A 16,178-nucleotide genomic window follows, 5' to 3' on the forward strand; every position below is an offset into this window, starting at 1 on the left:
AGAAGTCAGTGCTGTGGAGACCCCAGCTTCCCACTCCTCTAGGCGTTTGTGGGGATTGATAAGAAGTGTGAGCCCAAAACCATCACTTCCTCGCTGGGTAGGAAGTCATCACCTGCTGGGTGTTGGTGGGTGAATCAAAATGAAAAGATGGCTCTGACCTTGCAGGAGCTCACCAGTGAGGCAAGCAAACACCACCAGAAGTAGACTGGCGAGTTCACACTCGGAAGGTCCCTTCCTTGCTGAGAACCATCCGGTGGGTTTTTAATGTCCATTTTTAGCAGGCTGCTTCTGTGACATTGTGTAGAGTTCCAGCTGTGGACCAGACCTTTGGAGCTGGTTCCTGCCCTGTGACCTAGTGGGTTTCTAGGGGACTGGGCACCCCCAGAGGGATCCCGGAATCACCATCAGGGAAGGGCCCTTGGAGAAGGAAGGAGGGAGAAGGCTACCGAGAGAGGCCCGTGTTCCTGAGGAGTGGCCTGGGCATGCCATAGATGGCCAGAACGGGGTGGTGTGAGTCCTGGGCAAGCCTGAGCTCAGAGGAAGGAACTCTGGGTGGGGACTTTCTGAAGAAGGAAAGAGTAAACATGGAGAAGAACAAGGTTATGAGGAAGGGAGGGACCTGTCGATGAGAAGTACAAGCAGAAATAGCACCTCGCTCCCCAGGCACTGCCAAAAGGGCCCCCTTGACCCTTTGCTTCACCCTCGGGTTGCGTCTGGCTGAGATGCATGCTTCATAGAAACAGGTGAGGGGAGTCTGGACCCGGTTCAGATGGAGACAGTGCGTCCCCTCATCCAGCAATTTCTAGCCCACGTCCCACAAGAATTTTTAAAACATGGTGATACCTATTAAGTCAGGGCCCTGGTCTCTCTTCCCTTAGATTGTCAAATAAAAAATGACAACCGCCAACACAATAGCTGTCCAGTGTGAATGAATTAGAATTATACTTTTCTTTTGTCAGATTGGCAAAAAAATATCTACTTTTAGCGTGTTGCAGAATTTGAGTGACTAGTTTACATTAGTTTACATGTGCATGAGATGAAAAAAAAGTTGAAAGTCACCGTCCTACCAGTTCCAGCATGCAGTCAACTCTGAAAACCAAAAGTTGTTGCTTTTGTTTGTTTGTTTTTTGGTAAGTTTGTGGCATAGTTACTGTTTTGGCCATGAGACCTGCCCGTGCTGATGGGAAGCTATGTTCAGTCTTGACTTCCCTTGGTGTGAATACCCATACATTGCTCTGCAGCCCTGTGAGTGGACTGGGTGGAGGGCTGTCACTCCGGGTGGCTGGGGTGCATGCATCTTCTGAGCCTCCCGAAATCCAAAGTTGTTGAATTCTGAAACATCTGGTCCCGGGATTTCCAGTAAGAAATTGTGAACCTGTGAGAGGATTTTTTTTTCACCCAGTAAATAATAGCAAAAACTCTTTTTAGAGAGGGAGATGCGGGGAACAGAAGTAAAACATGGCCCCTGTGTTATGAGGTGAACGGTCCCACGGCAGAGGCAGCACGCTCCACGGCCCGTTGGGAGGGACAGAGGAAGTGGCGTGCCTCAGAAGGAAGTCACCGCGCAGCCACCCTGGGCGGTGGATGCCGTGTTAGCTGGAGACAGCCGGCATTTCAGACTGGTCTGTGCCCCTAGTGCTCTGCATTGTGAGCCTGTTGTCCTGGGAACAGGGGTCTCCAGTGGGGAAGGTGGGCTGGGGGCCACGGCAGTGTCCTAGGAGAGCCAGGGTGGGCAGGCAGGGGGCTGGTGGGGAGCATAATTGTCAGGCTTGAGACAGCAGGGCAGGCGTCCAGGTCTCCCACATGCCAGTCTATGCCAGCCCTGCAGCTGTGGGCGAGGACAGTGCAGAAACCATCCGCTTCTTTAACTTTCGTAACTTCCCGAGCTTGAGGTGGGTTGTGTCACCGCTGGTTGCTTTCCACAGACTGGCTGGCACGAACTGACACACACCAGTCCCCTCCAGAGAGAGGCTGTCTGGGTGGAGCTTGGGCCCAGTCTCCTGTGGGTGTCTGAGCCAAGGTGCTCAGGTCTCCTGAGGGGAACCCTGACACCCGTGGGGACGAAGGTGGCGCTCGGGCGTCTGACCCAGCCAGCACCCTGCGGGAGATGTTGAGCCCCAGGACCATATGGTTGGTTTTACACGGGTCATTTCCTCAAGTGGTTGAGGTATAGAAATACCAAGTGAGGTCTCTTCTCACAGAATGAAGAGTGTCCCCCTGGGCCAGAGATGGAGCCTGCATTTCCCTTTTTCTCTAAGAGTCAGTTTCTGTTCAGCCTGAACTAATGTCACAGAGCGGAAGCCTCCTGAGCAAGTTTGGTGTTTGTTTTTTTTTTTTAACCCCATCATCTAAACTGCCGCTTGTGCCAAGCACAGGAAATCCAGTTATTTATAGTTTGCAAAACTGTTTTCTCGGAGATGATTGGAGTATTTACCTGGGAGAGCCAGGTCCTTATCTCCGTTCTAGAGGCCTGCGGGGCTCCGTGTCGTCGAGGTGATGAGCTTGCTCCTCAAAAGGCAATGTTGGAGAGGAATGCCTCTCCCTGAGCTGTCGGGCTGTGTGACTCAGCGGGGCAAGCGTGTATGACTGGTTACTCATACGCCAGTGACTCCAGACTCTCCGTCTGTATTTAAGAGAATTAACCGTGAAGGCCCAGAGCCCCTAAGGTGTGAATTAACCCGGTACTAGAATTCGCCTGGCGCAGCCGGCTTGTGAGTTAATTAGGAGGGCAGTTGTGATTACCTCCCTGTTCTAACTCCCCAACTTGAATGAGCTTTTTTTTTTTTTTTTTAAATAAAGAGGTTTATGTTCACAGAATGGAGTTACTAGGACTTTTTTTCATTCTTCCAACTATCGAGATAAACTTAAGTAAATTACCTTCTTTCTCCTAATTAAACAAAGCACTGTTTGGACTGTATCCGAGGCTTAACAAGCCTACGGTGGCAGACCACAACTAAAAGAACCGCCCCCCCTCCAGCCAAACTCCAAAACAAATCAACCAAAAACAAACAGCACAGAAGTGTATTCTGAGACTCATTATTCAGTAAGGTTGGGGGGGGGGGGGGGGGGAGCCGAATTTCAAGTGGTTTCCTCCTAAATGCTGAAACTGACAGGTTTAAAGCAGTTTTGCCTTGAGTCCACAGAACAACTGCTTTGTAGCAGACGTTATTTATCTTAAATTACTGTAGTGAGGGTTGACTCTCAATTTTAACCAAAATGTTTCCTTTGCCTGTTTGTGTGATAGAGGTTATGAAGGCAACATCATTTCTAACCCGGGCACTTGTTTTCTTGTGTGTGGCGTGTGCGTGTGCGTGTGCAGCCTTAGGGGGTCGGGGTAAGGAGGAGTGGGTTCTCAGTGGGGGGCCAGACTGTCCCTGCCCTCTTCCCCCTGACAGTCCTCCTGGTGAGTGCCTCCACCGGCCTGTCCCCCTGTCCCCTGCTGCTGCTCTTATGCCCTCATCTGAGCTGCGTTCACACCACAGGACCCGTAGCCGTTGCACTGGTTACTGTGGGCAGCACTTCCCTAGCGAGTCAGCCCTGCTAAGTGTCTGTTCCCTGTGCGTGCCTTCCACCCATCCTGGCCGTCACCTCAGCACGCGCTTCGGTTATCTCCACTTACCGATAAAGAGGAGACTGAGGCTCAGAGAGGTCAGGGGACTTTCCCAGGGCCACACAGCTCGCAGGCGGCGAGGCCCTGTGACTCAGAGCTGGTGCTGGCTGTGCTGGTAACTCTCACCTCACAGCCCGCCCCCCTACCTGGCGCTATAGGCAGGGTGTCAGGCAGAAGGGAAGCTGCCTGAGGCCTCCCTTGGCGGCCAGGACCACGCAGCCCAGCATCACGCAGCCCAGCATGAGGGCTGAAGGGTTGCTGTGCATGCAGGCAGCCTCTGCAGACACAGGTCGTCCCCCACCACCCCCCCCCCCGCCCCCGGCTCCTGCACGCCTGTCGAGAAGTCTTTACTTTATCCAATGTTTCATTGCTCCTTCTGCTGGTTTTCAAAACTTTTTGAAACAAAAAAACATTCAGTGGGCTCAAGTTTTCTAAATATGGGAGGCAATACTAGAGAGGGAAAAGGGGTATTTTTTTTTTCTTTTCCATTTTTGCATACTGTACTGTCACTGTCAGTCACTGTCTGCCGCCATGAGAACCCTGGGTGAGCTGAGCCTGTTTCCGGGTGCTGGATAGCCCCTCCCTCACGCCACCCAGACAGACAGGCCCCTCCCTCACACCATGCCAAGGGACAGGCCCCTCTGGGGTAGAAATGATGGCCGCTGATCCTTCCCTGGTGGGTTCCAGGACTGTCACTTGGCTGCAGGTAGTTGTGTCCTGCCCAAAACGGGAAGCCCGGGGCTGCCTCAGGGTCTAGCCTTCTGAGAAGGAACCATGTCAGTGCTTTGTGACACCTTCAAGGTGTGGGCTTTGCAGGGAAGACCCTGAGTGGTCCTCCATATCTTCAAGTAAAATTGATAAAGTGCGTCTTATTTATTTTGTGGCTTTCACACTGGCCCCCGGACCTGTGCCCCTGAACCTGTGACCAGCCTGTTTCAACAAACGTGGCCAAGCCTGACCTGTGGTGGCGCAGTGGATAAAGCGTCGACCTGGAAATGCTGAGGTCGCCAGTTCGAAACCCTGGGCTTGCCTGGTCAAGGCACATATGGGAGTTGATGCTTCCAGCTCCTCCCCCCCTTCTCTCTCTCTGTCTCTCCTCTCTCTCTCTCTCTCTGTCTGTCTCTCCCTCTCCTCTCTAAAAAAAAATGAATTAAAAAAAAAAAAAAAACGTGGCCAAGCACGAGAGGTCCAGCCTCTCCATTCCACATGGAAGTTTTAAAGCTGCGGTTTGCAGCCCTGTCAGACCTGATGCCTCATTTTTTATAACACGTTCTTAACATCTTCATTATGAACCTGAAATGAAATTCACCCATCCGTGGTAACATCCACCAGCATACATAGTATCAAGTCAATAGAATGTTTTAACTGTAACAGTAAAAAGAAACAAATGGAAAGTAAGTTGGCAACACTTGCATGTGGATTCCTCAACGCTACAGCAGGGGCGTCCAGAAGACGCACGCGGCAGTCAGATGCTTGTGCAAACCCGAAACCCGAGCCCGGTGTGGTAGCTGCACAAGGCAGGCTGATGCGCCCTGCTGACCTCACTCCCCAACAGCACGCACAGTAGGTAGGTAGCTACTGGTGATTCAGTCATCCTGAAACTGTGGCCAACTGCTAGGAAAGTGCTGAGCAAAACCAAGTGTCATCTTCCCTTCCTTTCCTGCTGATTGCATTCCTGGACTAGCTGGTAGCAACTGTTGGCTTGAGTCGCCAGCAGGAAGGTCCTCATTGTGCAGGGCTGTCTCCGTGCGGGATGGGATGGTTGGCATGCCATGACTTCGCCTTTAAACGCCATTAGTCTCTCCTCCAGTCACTGTGACTTCCAAACACTCCCCCCTACACACACACACACACACACACACACACACACACCATTTCCGAAATGCCTTCTTAGCGTTGGCACGTCTCCCTTGGACAACTGTCTTCCCAAAACGCCTTCCCTCCATGGCGACCACCGACCCAATCCTGGTCATAAAGAAAGGCCCCTTCGTTGCGGGGAACTTACTGTGACTGCCTACGGGAGGGTTTTGGACAGATGAGATCTTGAGAGTGCAGTAAGATGCACTGTGGCAACCGAGAGACAAGGGGGGCAGTGGACACATGGTGCAGAGGCCAGCATCCGCGCCCTTCGGGACCGCTGGCCTCGTGCGTTCCCGCCCACGCTGTTGCGGAACTCATCACCCAGTCCGCCTGGTTGCTCCGAATAGCGGACTGTTTTTAGAACCCCCTGCCTGTGAGGGGTTGGGGGTTCACGTCGAAAGCAAAAGTAGGGGGCTGTTTCCACTTGCTGTAGCAAAGGCAACTCGGGAAAGGGACTCGCTGAGTGTCCCGGTTTCGTAGTCACTGTGCACAACGCCGTGTGCCCCGGGCTGGAAACGTGCCCGGCCTTGGAAGTGGCTTGAACATGGGCCTGCGTGCGTGTTCTCTGAGGTTTCAGACACGCCCTCCTCGGGACCTGTGTTCCTTTTGTCACTCCAGGGAAGACTGGCCGTGGGCTGAAGTCCCCTGCTTGTTGCTTCTGAGCAAAAAGGGGTCCTTTGTCACCACTTCAGGCTTCAACTGCATAAGATTCCTCTTACGTTGATGTGAGTGAACTTGAAAAACATCCTAAAACTTTTCCCAGGTTAGGCACTAGAGTTCTGTCATGTGGCCTGACAAATATTCTGCTGGTGTTTCAAGTTCGCTTGATTTTTTTGCCAACCGGGAGGCCGAAATGAGTGCGTGTAGTCAGTATCAACGCTGACTCCTGTCCGAGTGCTGGGCACCTGACCACCTGCTCATCTCTCTGGACAGCCCCACGTGGCATCAGTTCCACTGGGCAGCTGAGGTGACACACCAGCGAGGTGGCAACCACTGGGGTCCCTTGTGGGTGCCCAAGGCCCAGTCCTTTGTTGTTTGTTTGTTTAGCAAGAGAGAGAGAAAGAGGGACAGACAGACAAGGGAGAGAGATGAGAAGCATCAACTTGTAGTTGCAGCACCTTAGTTGTTCACTGATTGCTTCTCATACGTGCCTTGCTTGACTGGGGGCTCAAGCCTAGCCAGTGACCCCTTGCTCAGGCTAGTGATCTTGGGCTTCAAGCCAGCGACCCTGAGGTCATATCTCTGATCCCACGCTCAAGCTGGCGACCCCGTGCTCAAGCTGCTGAGCCTGCGCTCAAGCCAGCGACCTCGGGGTCTCGAACCTGGGTCCTCAGCATCCCAGGTCAATGCTCTATCCACTGCGCCACCGCCCAGTCAGGTACTCAGGCAGTGTTCTCAGTGTGTGCCGGCCGCCCCCTCCCAAGCAGCCTCTCTAGGCTGTCAGCACCCACCAGGCTCTGCGGGGTAGGGAGCTGGCTTCCTGCTGCCTTTCCAGAGCCCCAGGCTTTCTCGGGGTGCAGGAAATGACGAAAGCACACAGCAGCCTCTCTCTGAAGAGTCGCCATACAGTTGCGGCTCATGAACCCCTTCCGTCTTCCACGCAGAACTCCGGAACCCCTGGGTGCAACCTTAGAGTTAAGAGCAGAGGAAGAACTTGTTCTCTGCAGGGTGAGGTGTCTTAGGATGTAGAATTCCGCACTGCTGGGCCACAGGGAAGCTTCGGAGCTCAGAGCAAGTCCAGACAGAGCCAGGAGTCTGTTCCTGTGGAGATAGAGGCTCTAGAACTCAAGCTAGTCTGCCCCGAGCAGCACCTCCGTCCCCTCCAAGCAGTCAGGACGTCTGGTCCCCCAGTGTCGATCATGCTGCTATGCTCTGAGGGGCATCTATCTCATGGGCCCTCTGGGTAAACGGGTGGGAGCCACAGGAAGGACACGGAGGCACGGACACTGCCGGAATTGGGGCACAGGGTGCCGGTGTGTGGCTGCCCCGTCCTGGGTGGCATCGCCCACCACTTACAAATCCTCCACCGCGGACAGAAAGACAAGCCTGGGTGGACGTCACAGTGCAGGTCCAGCGAGGGGGACAGGGCTTGCCTCCAGGAGGGGTTTCTCCTTGAGGCCACGCCAGTGACTTCTCTCTGTAGTCCTGCTCAGCCGCAGGGCCTCAGTCCCCAGCCAAGTGGGGCTGTCCCCTGTCTCTGACCCACCCCACCCAGAGGGCAGGAGCAGCCCTTATCTCTGGAGGAAGCTGTTATCTCTGGAATGCCTGGCTCGCTGCGCAGGCCTGCCGGGTCACTGGCGGGACAGGCATACCTCTCTCTGACTGTTCACCCCGAGAGCTCCACGTCTGCTCCTGGGCAGTCTCCTTCCGCTCTTTGGTTGGGTCCAGAAGTAGTGCCCACCAGCCTTCGGCGTGGCACAGGGACCCATCACGAAAGTGACTCCTGTTGTGCCCGTGACTTGTCCAGGCTTTGTCCAGCCTGGCCCAGACCTGTGCCACCCCAAGAGGACGGGTCACAGGGAGCAGTGTCCCTTTGGTGGTCTGTCTCCCCAGCCAGCCTGTGTACCCCATGGCGGGCGCCCTGGCCAGTGGCCTCTGTGACTCTGTAGCCAGGACTCTGGCGGGCACTGGAGGGCTGGCCTGGGAGGCTCTGGGGCTCTGACCTGGGCTTCTCCGTGTATTTTTAGCTTCCTCATACCATGCATGTGAGAGGGCTGTCATGTTTATCTTACAGTCAAATAAATCGTAAACGTGGAACTTTGGAGTCAGGGGTTGAGCTTTGCAGAATTATAATGAGGCCACTGAGGTGATACATGGTGTCTCCTCATACCAACCATCTCCCCCTTCAGAGGGTGCCTAGCTTTCACAGCCAGGTCTGTAAAGCTCTGTTTAGGGGATTCCCGGCCAGGACAGGAGGATCCTTGGGGGAAGGGCCCGCGGGCCGTGTCCCCTCTAAGGAGCAGTGGAATGCTGGCATTCCCCACCGACATTGTGGGCGTTCCTGAGAGGGTCAGGGGGCCTGGATCTGGTCAGAGGAGCCCTGACTGCCCCTCCCCCGCTCCTGTGAACCCTGTCGGGGGCATCAGAACAGAGAGGGGGGCCTGTGTTGTATGTTTTTGGGAAGGGGACACGACACTGCCACAGTTTCAACAGAACCCGGCCGCCTTCAAGCAGCAGTGAGCAGGGTTTTGGTTTGAGGCACCTTCGTCTCCTCCCTTCCCCTCCCTCCTTCCCCTCCCCATCCCCCTCCCCCATCTTCCTTCCTTTCTTCCTTCTAAAAGTTCTGCTATTTATTTGAAAACTGTCAAACAACCCAGACCTTGAGGGGATGACAGAAAGCAGTGGTCCCCACACTTGAATGGTGCCAGCACTGCCCCCCCAGGGAGGGAGGGGGCGGCGTGGTGAAGCCCGGATGGTTCCCCCCTCCAGCGCTGGGTTCTGACTCAGCGGGTCAGGTGGGGCCTCAGACCCTGCGTCTCTGACAGGTCCCGGGAGATGCCCCTGCTTCTCGGAAGGACACTGTGACAGCCGTTGGTGTAAAGAACCCCATGTCCCACCTACAGACCCCAGCTGTCAGCTTCCAGCCCTGTGGACCCCGCCCGTGCCCCCGCCCCCCGGGCTGGGCTGCACTGAGGCAGATCTGACCAAGACCAAGACCAAGACCATAGCACTTCACCATCAAGTATTTGAGTGTGTATCTCAACAAAGATGGTGGTGAGCAGGGGAGGGAGGGAGGGCCCAGGGCCCAGAGCGCTGCCTTCTCCGGAGCCCCTTGGGGGGACTCTGGGGCCGAGGGCACGGGCAAGGGCTGGCGGTCACCTCTCAGGGGAGAGAGCAGCTTGGGACTGCTGAGGTCCCAGGACAGGAGCTGCTGCCAGACGGGGGCCTGGGGTCAGCAAATGAGCCTGGGGCAGAGTCATCAATGGAGTGTCCGCAGGCTTCAGTGGGAGCTGAAGACAGTCCACTGAGGGCTGCTTGGGAGTGTCCTTGGTCTAGTTTCTAAACTTTTCTCTCCTTTCTTTTCCTTTCCCTTCCCTTCCTCCCTTTTTCTTTTCTTTTCTCTCCTTCCTTCCTTCCTTCCTCCCTTCCTCCCTTCCTCCCTTCCTCCCTCCCTCCCTCCCTTCCTCCCTCCCTCCCTCCCTTCCTTCCTTCCCTGAGCGTGTTATACTTCATCTCCTACACTCCATAAGTCCTTCTACTTTCCTCCATCCGTTATTGTCTCCCTGGAGGTTGGGGGCTCCCGGGGGGTGGGAGCACAAAGGCATGCCCCAGCTCTAAAGCCCCCAGGGCCTTCGAGGGAGGAGGTGCGATCAGGTTTGGGGGAGCACCCTGTGTACCACAAGCATCTGCGTGGGGGCCATGTGGGGGTTCTTCTCCGAGGTTGACTTCTGTGTCCGCAGGGGCCTCACAGTTGTGCTTCCCCCTTGGGGTGCAGGCCAGCCAGCCTGCCCACTCATGTTCAGGGGCCCGCCCACTCACGTTCACGGACCCGCCCACTCACGTTCACGGGCTCGCCCGCCCAGAAGCACCCCGAGACTGGGGGCCTGAACCCCGTTTTGAGAAGCCTCTTCTCACTTGCTGGGCTTCCTGCTGCCCTCCCACCCCTGCTCCTGCGTCCACGGTTCAGCCTGAGAGAGCGCGTCCTAAATCGGAAGTGGTCAGGCCCCGCTGAGCTCCTGCTTAACGCCCCTCGGAGGTCCCGTGTTCCTTGAAGATAAGGTTCCAGGTGCCGGAGCTGAGCACTGGACCTGTCTCCGGCCCTCAGGGCTGCCCACCCGGCCACCTGCCCTCGTCCTGGTCCCACGCTGCCTGGCTCTCTCCTCTTTGCTCCTCAGGGTTTGGCTCAGGGTATATGTTCTCCAGGAAGCCCTCCAGACATCAGGGTTGGGTTAAGGTCCCATCCAACCCCCCCACCCACACACACACTGGTCACTTATACATTGTCACCAATTGCTTTGTCTGTATCTCATGACTGGGAACCCACACCGCACTTGGAAAGTCCTTTCCAGCCTCGGGCAGCACTACGAGCTCATGTGGCCGGTGAGCAGCGGTCCCCTATAAGCTCAGTACAGAAAGTGAAAGGAAACTCTTAAACCCTCTGACATGGCTGTGACCGCAAGCATGCAAGTTTATGTTTTACACCAGTGTCGGACTGAGATGGCTTTGCCCTGCACTGCAGAAGCGCTGGCCTGGGGCCCCCCCGGCCCCCAAACAGTCGGCCTCTGCTGGGCAGCAGGGCCGGACCTCACTTGACATGTCCGAGGGGGTCAATCCATGTTTGTGCGTCGCCATGGCAGACCGTTGCTGTTTGGTATCTTTTTTTATCATTCAACGACTTGATCATATCCAATATGGTCTCGGGTGACTTCACAACGATCACATGCGTGATCATTATCTCCTGGGCTCTGTGTCGGGCTGTTCCGGGCTCTTGGCAACGTCCCTGTCTTAATATGAACTGGGTGGGCTGTGTGAACTTCAGCCTTCTTCTCTGCGCATCTCGGGCTGGCGCCGGGGTTATTCTGCTGAGAACAGTCTCATGCTCGCAAGGTTGGCTGTACAGGGGTTTTGTACCAGCTCAGACGCTGACCCATGGACCCATTGGCTTTAGTTAGACGGGGCCCACAGGCACGATCGTCAGCACTTCCTACATCGTGGGTGCTTGGCTGTCCACATACAAGTCATAAGAGGCTCCTGAGAGACGTAGGGTGGCCGTCACAAGGATTTGAAATTCGGTTGAACTGAACAACAGACTTACCTCCTTTCTAAATTCTGATCTGTGGTCCACAGCTGATCTGTCTTCGCGGTTGGCTGGCTGTGTCTGTAAGGAATTTATTCTGTAGCTTGGTTTTGTTCAGGTGCTTCTTGTATCAACCCGAGTCCATGTCCTTCAAATCGGAGTTTATCCTCAAGGATGGGACAGACATATTGGGCTGGACGTGAGGACCAGAGGGAGGGTGGACCATGACGAGTCCTTTTTCTGTGTAGCTGGGGTCTGTTGGGACATTGTTTTGGAGGCCTGCCTGTCTGGTGGGGAGGCCCCCCTAGTCCGCAGACTACATGCTCATACAGGTGGTCTCTTCTTCAGGGATTGTAGCCCTAGTCCCAAGAGCAGCTAGACCCAGGGGGCAGGGAGAGGGCTAGACAGGCAGGTGCTCAGAACCCCCCGCCCCGTCACAAAGACACCCACACTGAGAGAGGAGGCGTCATCTCAACCTCGCCTCCTTGTATTAGTTATCTGCTGATGTGTAACAAACATCACAGCTTAAAACAACATGTGTCTGTTACCTCATCATGTCTGTGGGTCTGGGTACAGCTTAGAGGGTCCTCTGCTCAGGATCTCACAAGGCTATAACCCTGGTACCAGCGGCCTGCCTCCTTCCTAGACCTCAGGGTCCCCTTCCGGGCTCGCATGGTTGCTGGCGGACTGCCCCTCCTTGCTGCTCTGGGACTGAGGGCCCCTTTCCCCTGCGGGCTCTCAGCTGGGTCGGGCTCCGCTCCTGGAGGCCGCCCCCCCTGCCGGCCCAGGGCCCCTCCCTGGCCCCTCCTGGAGGCTGCCCACACTGCCTGCCGGTCCAGGGCCCCTCCCTGCCCCCCCCCCCCCACGGCAGCCTGCTCTGCCAAGGCCAGCAGGAGAGTCTCTCTGACCACCAGACTCGTTTTTAAAGGGCTAACCTGATTAGCTCTGGCCCACCCAGGATCATCTACCTTTCGATTAAATCAAAGCCAGCTGCTGAGGGACCTTGGTTAGTTGTGCCTTTCCCGTGGGGTCCACACGCAAGGGGAGCATGTGGAGGATGGAGACCAGGGGCAGGACTGTCAGGGCCACACTAGAGTCCCCGGCACACTCCTGTCTGTCCCCCTCGGGCAGCCCCTTCCTTTTCTTACATTCTCACCCTCCTTCTTCCTTCTCCATGCCCTCCCTTCCCCTTCTCCAACCCCCCCCCCCCAGACCCTCCCCTCCCCAGCTGATGGGCTGTGGCTACCCAGGCTGTGCCGACCTAGACCCTGAGCCCGCAGGCTGCTGGGGTGGGGTGAGGCTGCCCACCGACCTGTCCACGGGGCTGGAGGAAGTCTGTCTGATGACCTTGCCCCTGCCATCCCCTCCCCTCCCCTCCCCTTCAGCTTTGCCCCCCACACCGTGTTCAGAAAATGGAAAGAGGCAGCGAGGAGTTGGACAGAGTTCTGACACAGCTGGGATGTGGACACCTTGATTTGAGGGACCTGGGTTTGTGTTGTTAAAGGGACCACACGAACAAGCCAACTCATTAAATAAATTTCTTTTGAGAACGCATCCAGTCAACCCCTGACAAGTCAACTGTGGCCAATTTTCACCTTTTTTTTTTTTTTTTCCAGAGACAGAGAGAGTCAGAGAGAGGGATAGACAGGGACAGACAGACAGGAACGAAGAGAGATGAGAAGCATCAATCATTAGTTTTTCGTTGCGCGTTGCAACACCTTAATTGTTCATTGACTGCTTTTTCATACATGCCTTGACCGCGGGCCTTCAGCAGACTGAGTGACCCCTTGCTCGAGCCAGCGACCTTGGGCTCAAGCTGATGAGCTTTTGCTCAAACCAGATAAGCCCTCGCTCAAGATGGCAACCTTAGGGTCTCGAACCTGGGTCTTCCGCATCCCAGTCTGACGCTCTATCCACTGTGCCACTGCCCAGTCAGGCAACTGTGGCCAATTTTTCGACTTAGATTAGAATTTAAAAAGAAGATGAATTTGTAATTCAACACAAGCGTGGGGTGGGGTGGTGGGTGCCCCTCACACCAAGACCCTCCATCCTGATGTGAGCCTGCATTGCAAGGGGCCCGGCCGTTGGGGCCACACTGCATGACGAGACACTTGGGCCCCCGCACCGCGTGCTGGCCCACTGGCCACACCGGAAGCCTGCTGGCCATCTCCAGTGGTTTTAAAATTATCTAGGGAACACCGAGATGTCTGAAAAAATGCATCTACGGACCTGGTAGAAGAATGGCAAGGGTTGCCCCCAGTTGGAATTTCTTTGACACCGGAAAACCTGGAGCCCGACACACTTGCACCGCTCACCTCCCTGAACTAGTGAGCGAGCACGGGGTTCGTGCAGGGAGGAATGGCGTTCGGGTGCCGGGTTCGATGGCGCTGATTGGCCCTCGCCAAGTGTTTTCAGTGCTCTCATGCAGAAGACAGAAAATCAGACATAAGTTGACAGATAATTAAACAGAGGCAGATTTTTTTTTTAATGTAACACTTTTAATAGCCCTGGTCTTGGTCTTGAAAAAAGGTGGTCTTCCCTGCACTGCAGGTGTTGAAGGGGAAGGAAGGTGTAATGAGAGGTGACAGGACGGAGTTCTGGAAATTGGGGTCAGAGTCCCAGCCCCATGTCCTCGGACATGTCTGGCAGCCTCTCCTGACCTCCGCTTCCTGCTCTGTGAAGGGGGCGGGGGATTGAACCAGTGACCCATGGTCCTGTCCTGTTCAAAGGCTCTGCGTCCTGCATTAGTCTGTTGTCCCTCCATAGGAAGGCAGACTGCCCAAGCCTGCCAATTATGGGATCTGTGACCTTGAGAAAGTTACTTACCCTCTCTGTGCTTTAGTTCCCTCATCTGCAACATGGGGGTGGTAACAGTATCTACCTAATAGAGCTGTTTGGCAAAAGTATCTACCTAATAGCACTATTTGGTAACAATGTCTACCTGATAGCGGTTTGGTAACAGTATCTAACTAATAACTCTGTTTGGCAACAGTATTTACCTAATAGCGCTGTTTGGTAACAGTATCTACCTAACTGAGCTGTTGCGAGTCGCGCCTGGCATAATCTATCTGCAGCCCTTACAACGGTGCCCCTGGCATTTAGAAAGGGCTCCCTAAGTGGCAGCGATCATTATTAATTGTAACTGCTACCATTGTTGACCCTGTTAACTTACCAGCCTATGATGCATTCCTGTATATTTACTAACCTCTGAACAAGCTTTCCTTTCCACAGTATCCTTGTTCACTGTGCACACGCAAGGGGCCCCCGGGTTGTCTATCCTCTAACACAGTTTCTGGGTGTGTTTCAGGCGGAGGCCCGGCTGGCGGCGAAGCGTGCGGCCCGCGCCGAGGCCCGAGAGATCAGGATGAGGGAGCTGGAGCGGCAGCAGAAGGAGGTAAGCGGGGTGCTCGGTTCATCTCAGGGGCCTTTTTATTTCAGGTGTGGAGTGTGCAAAAGGCAGAGGCACCTGTCCATCTGACGTTGCTCGTGATCAGAATGTGCTGGTGCCTGTGACTCTGGTTCAAGGTCAGGCCAGGGGGGGTGCATAGCACAGATGCCAGACGTGCCTGTCCCAGACCCCCCGGCCTGCATCGATCTCTCCAGACCAGCTTTCTGGCTCTGAACATCAGGGTCTTCCTAACAAGCGAGAATCCTGATCCCCTGAATTAAAAGTGTGAAAGAAGAACAGGTGATTTTGTTCTTAAACTAACTAAACCATTTCGTTTCAAAATAGTTCCCCTGTGGTTTTATGGGGTTTTTTTTTTTACACTTTTTAATAGATTTCATGAAGTCTCTGAAGCCTGCATGTGCTGCAGAGCACAGAATAAACACCATGGGTTTAATAGCCAGGGAAGAAACCGGCCCCCTGGGAAAGTGGATATGATGTATTTATGCACCTGTTAGTGGTGTTTGCTACTTATCTTCATAATCCTGAGCTGGAGCCAGAAGTCATGTGGCCAGCCGAGGGCTCGTATAACTGGCAGGTGGAGCTGTGAGCTTTTCCATGACCTTGAAGTCAGGGCGGAGCAAAGGAGTCCCTCTCCGTGGGACCCTGTTCTCCTGTGGGCCACACCCTTCGAGAACACCCACCCCAGCCCCAGTGAAGGCTCTGCTTGTTCAGAAGATGTGAATTTCATGTGTGGGAAAGAGCCAACCAGCTGCTCTCCCCCCGCCCCCCACCCCCCGGGGCTAGTTTTCCTACACAGCCCTGTTTGGGTCACGGAGCCAAACTGTATAAGTCGAGCCGCTGTTTTTTAAGATGTATGAGATCCCCGAAGAAAATCTAGATTTCCAGTTTCTCGTAAAACCACGGCAGATCCCGCCACTTCCTTGTAGGGTGAGGCCCCGGCCACCAGTAGTCAGTGCATTCTCTGTCAGACGGGTCTGTCGGTCCCTGTGGAGGAGTGTCAGACGGGGAGGGGCGCGGCCACACGTGAATTTGGGGAGGAAAACGCTCTGTGTGGTTTAAAGAACGGGTTGAAGATCATTAGAAACGGAAGCCCAGGATGGTAGAAGAATCATATACCACAGTCCCGATGACAGGAGGGCCGGGGCCACAAGGCAGCCCCCACAGTGGTGGGGACCGGAGGGGGTTATGCTTCCTAAGGGACAGGCCACACCACATTCCAGCAGCTGCTGGGAAGTGACTGTATTTTAGGTGTGACTTGTCCTGTGTTCCCATGTGAAGACAGACTAAACAAGTATTTGGAAGTAGGTCACCACTTCCTCTCATTGTTGGAAATACAGCTACAGTTGTGAGCAAGTTTTTAGACATTTGACTCTGGAGTTAATTTATTATTTAAATCATTTGCACTTTTTTCTCTTAATTTTACTCCAGGAAGCACAGGGTTAGCGTGGCCTCAGTGCCTTACTCCCCGAGAACGGCATTCATCATTTTAAAATTGGAAACAGGTACTCCTGACTTTCCAGGTTCATAATTTGGACTTCGGAACTTCCTAAGGCCCGTGGGGT

At 54.6% G+C, this 16,178-nt stretch overlaps 1 protein-coding gene across 49 annotated transcripts in view; it reads left to right on the forward strand.

Moving 5' to 3' along the window:
* The window catches only part of LRRFIP1 (LRR binding FLII interacting protein 1), a 141,564-nt gene that overhangs the window by 60,828 nt on the left and 64,558 nt on the right, over nt 1-16,178 (forward strand). For all 49 annotated transcript variants that reach the window (XM_066346200.1, XM_066346204.1, XM_066346206.1 and 46 more), the window contains exon 2: nt 14,515-14,601. In XM_066346200.1, coding sequence (XP_066202297.1) covers nt 14,515-14,601 — 87 coding nt within the window. The remainder of the gene's footprint in view (nt 1-14,514; nt 14,602-16,178) is intronic.

Source organism: Saccopteryx leptura, chromosome 7 (genome assembly GCF_036850995.1).
Source record: "Saccopteryx leptura isolate mSacLep1 chromosome 7, mSacLep1_pri_phased_curated, whole genome shotgun sequence".
NCBI classification, from domain to species: domain Eukaryota; kingdom Metazoa; phylum Chordata; class Mammalia; order Chiroptera; family Emballonuridae; genus Saccopteryx; species Saccopteryx leptura.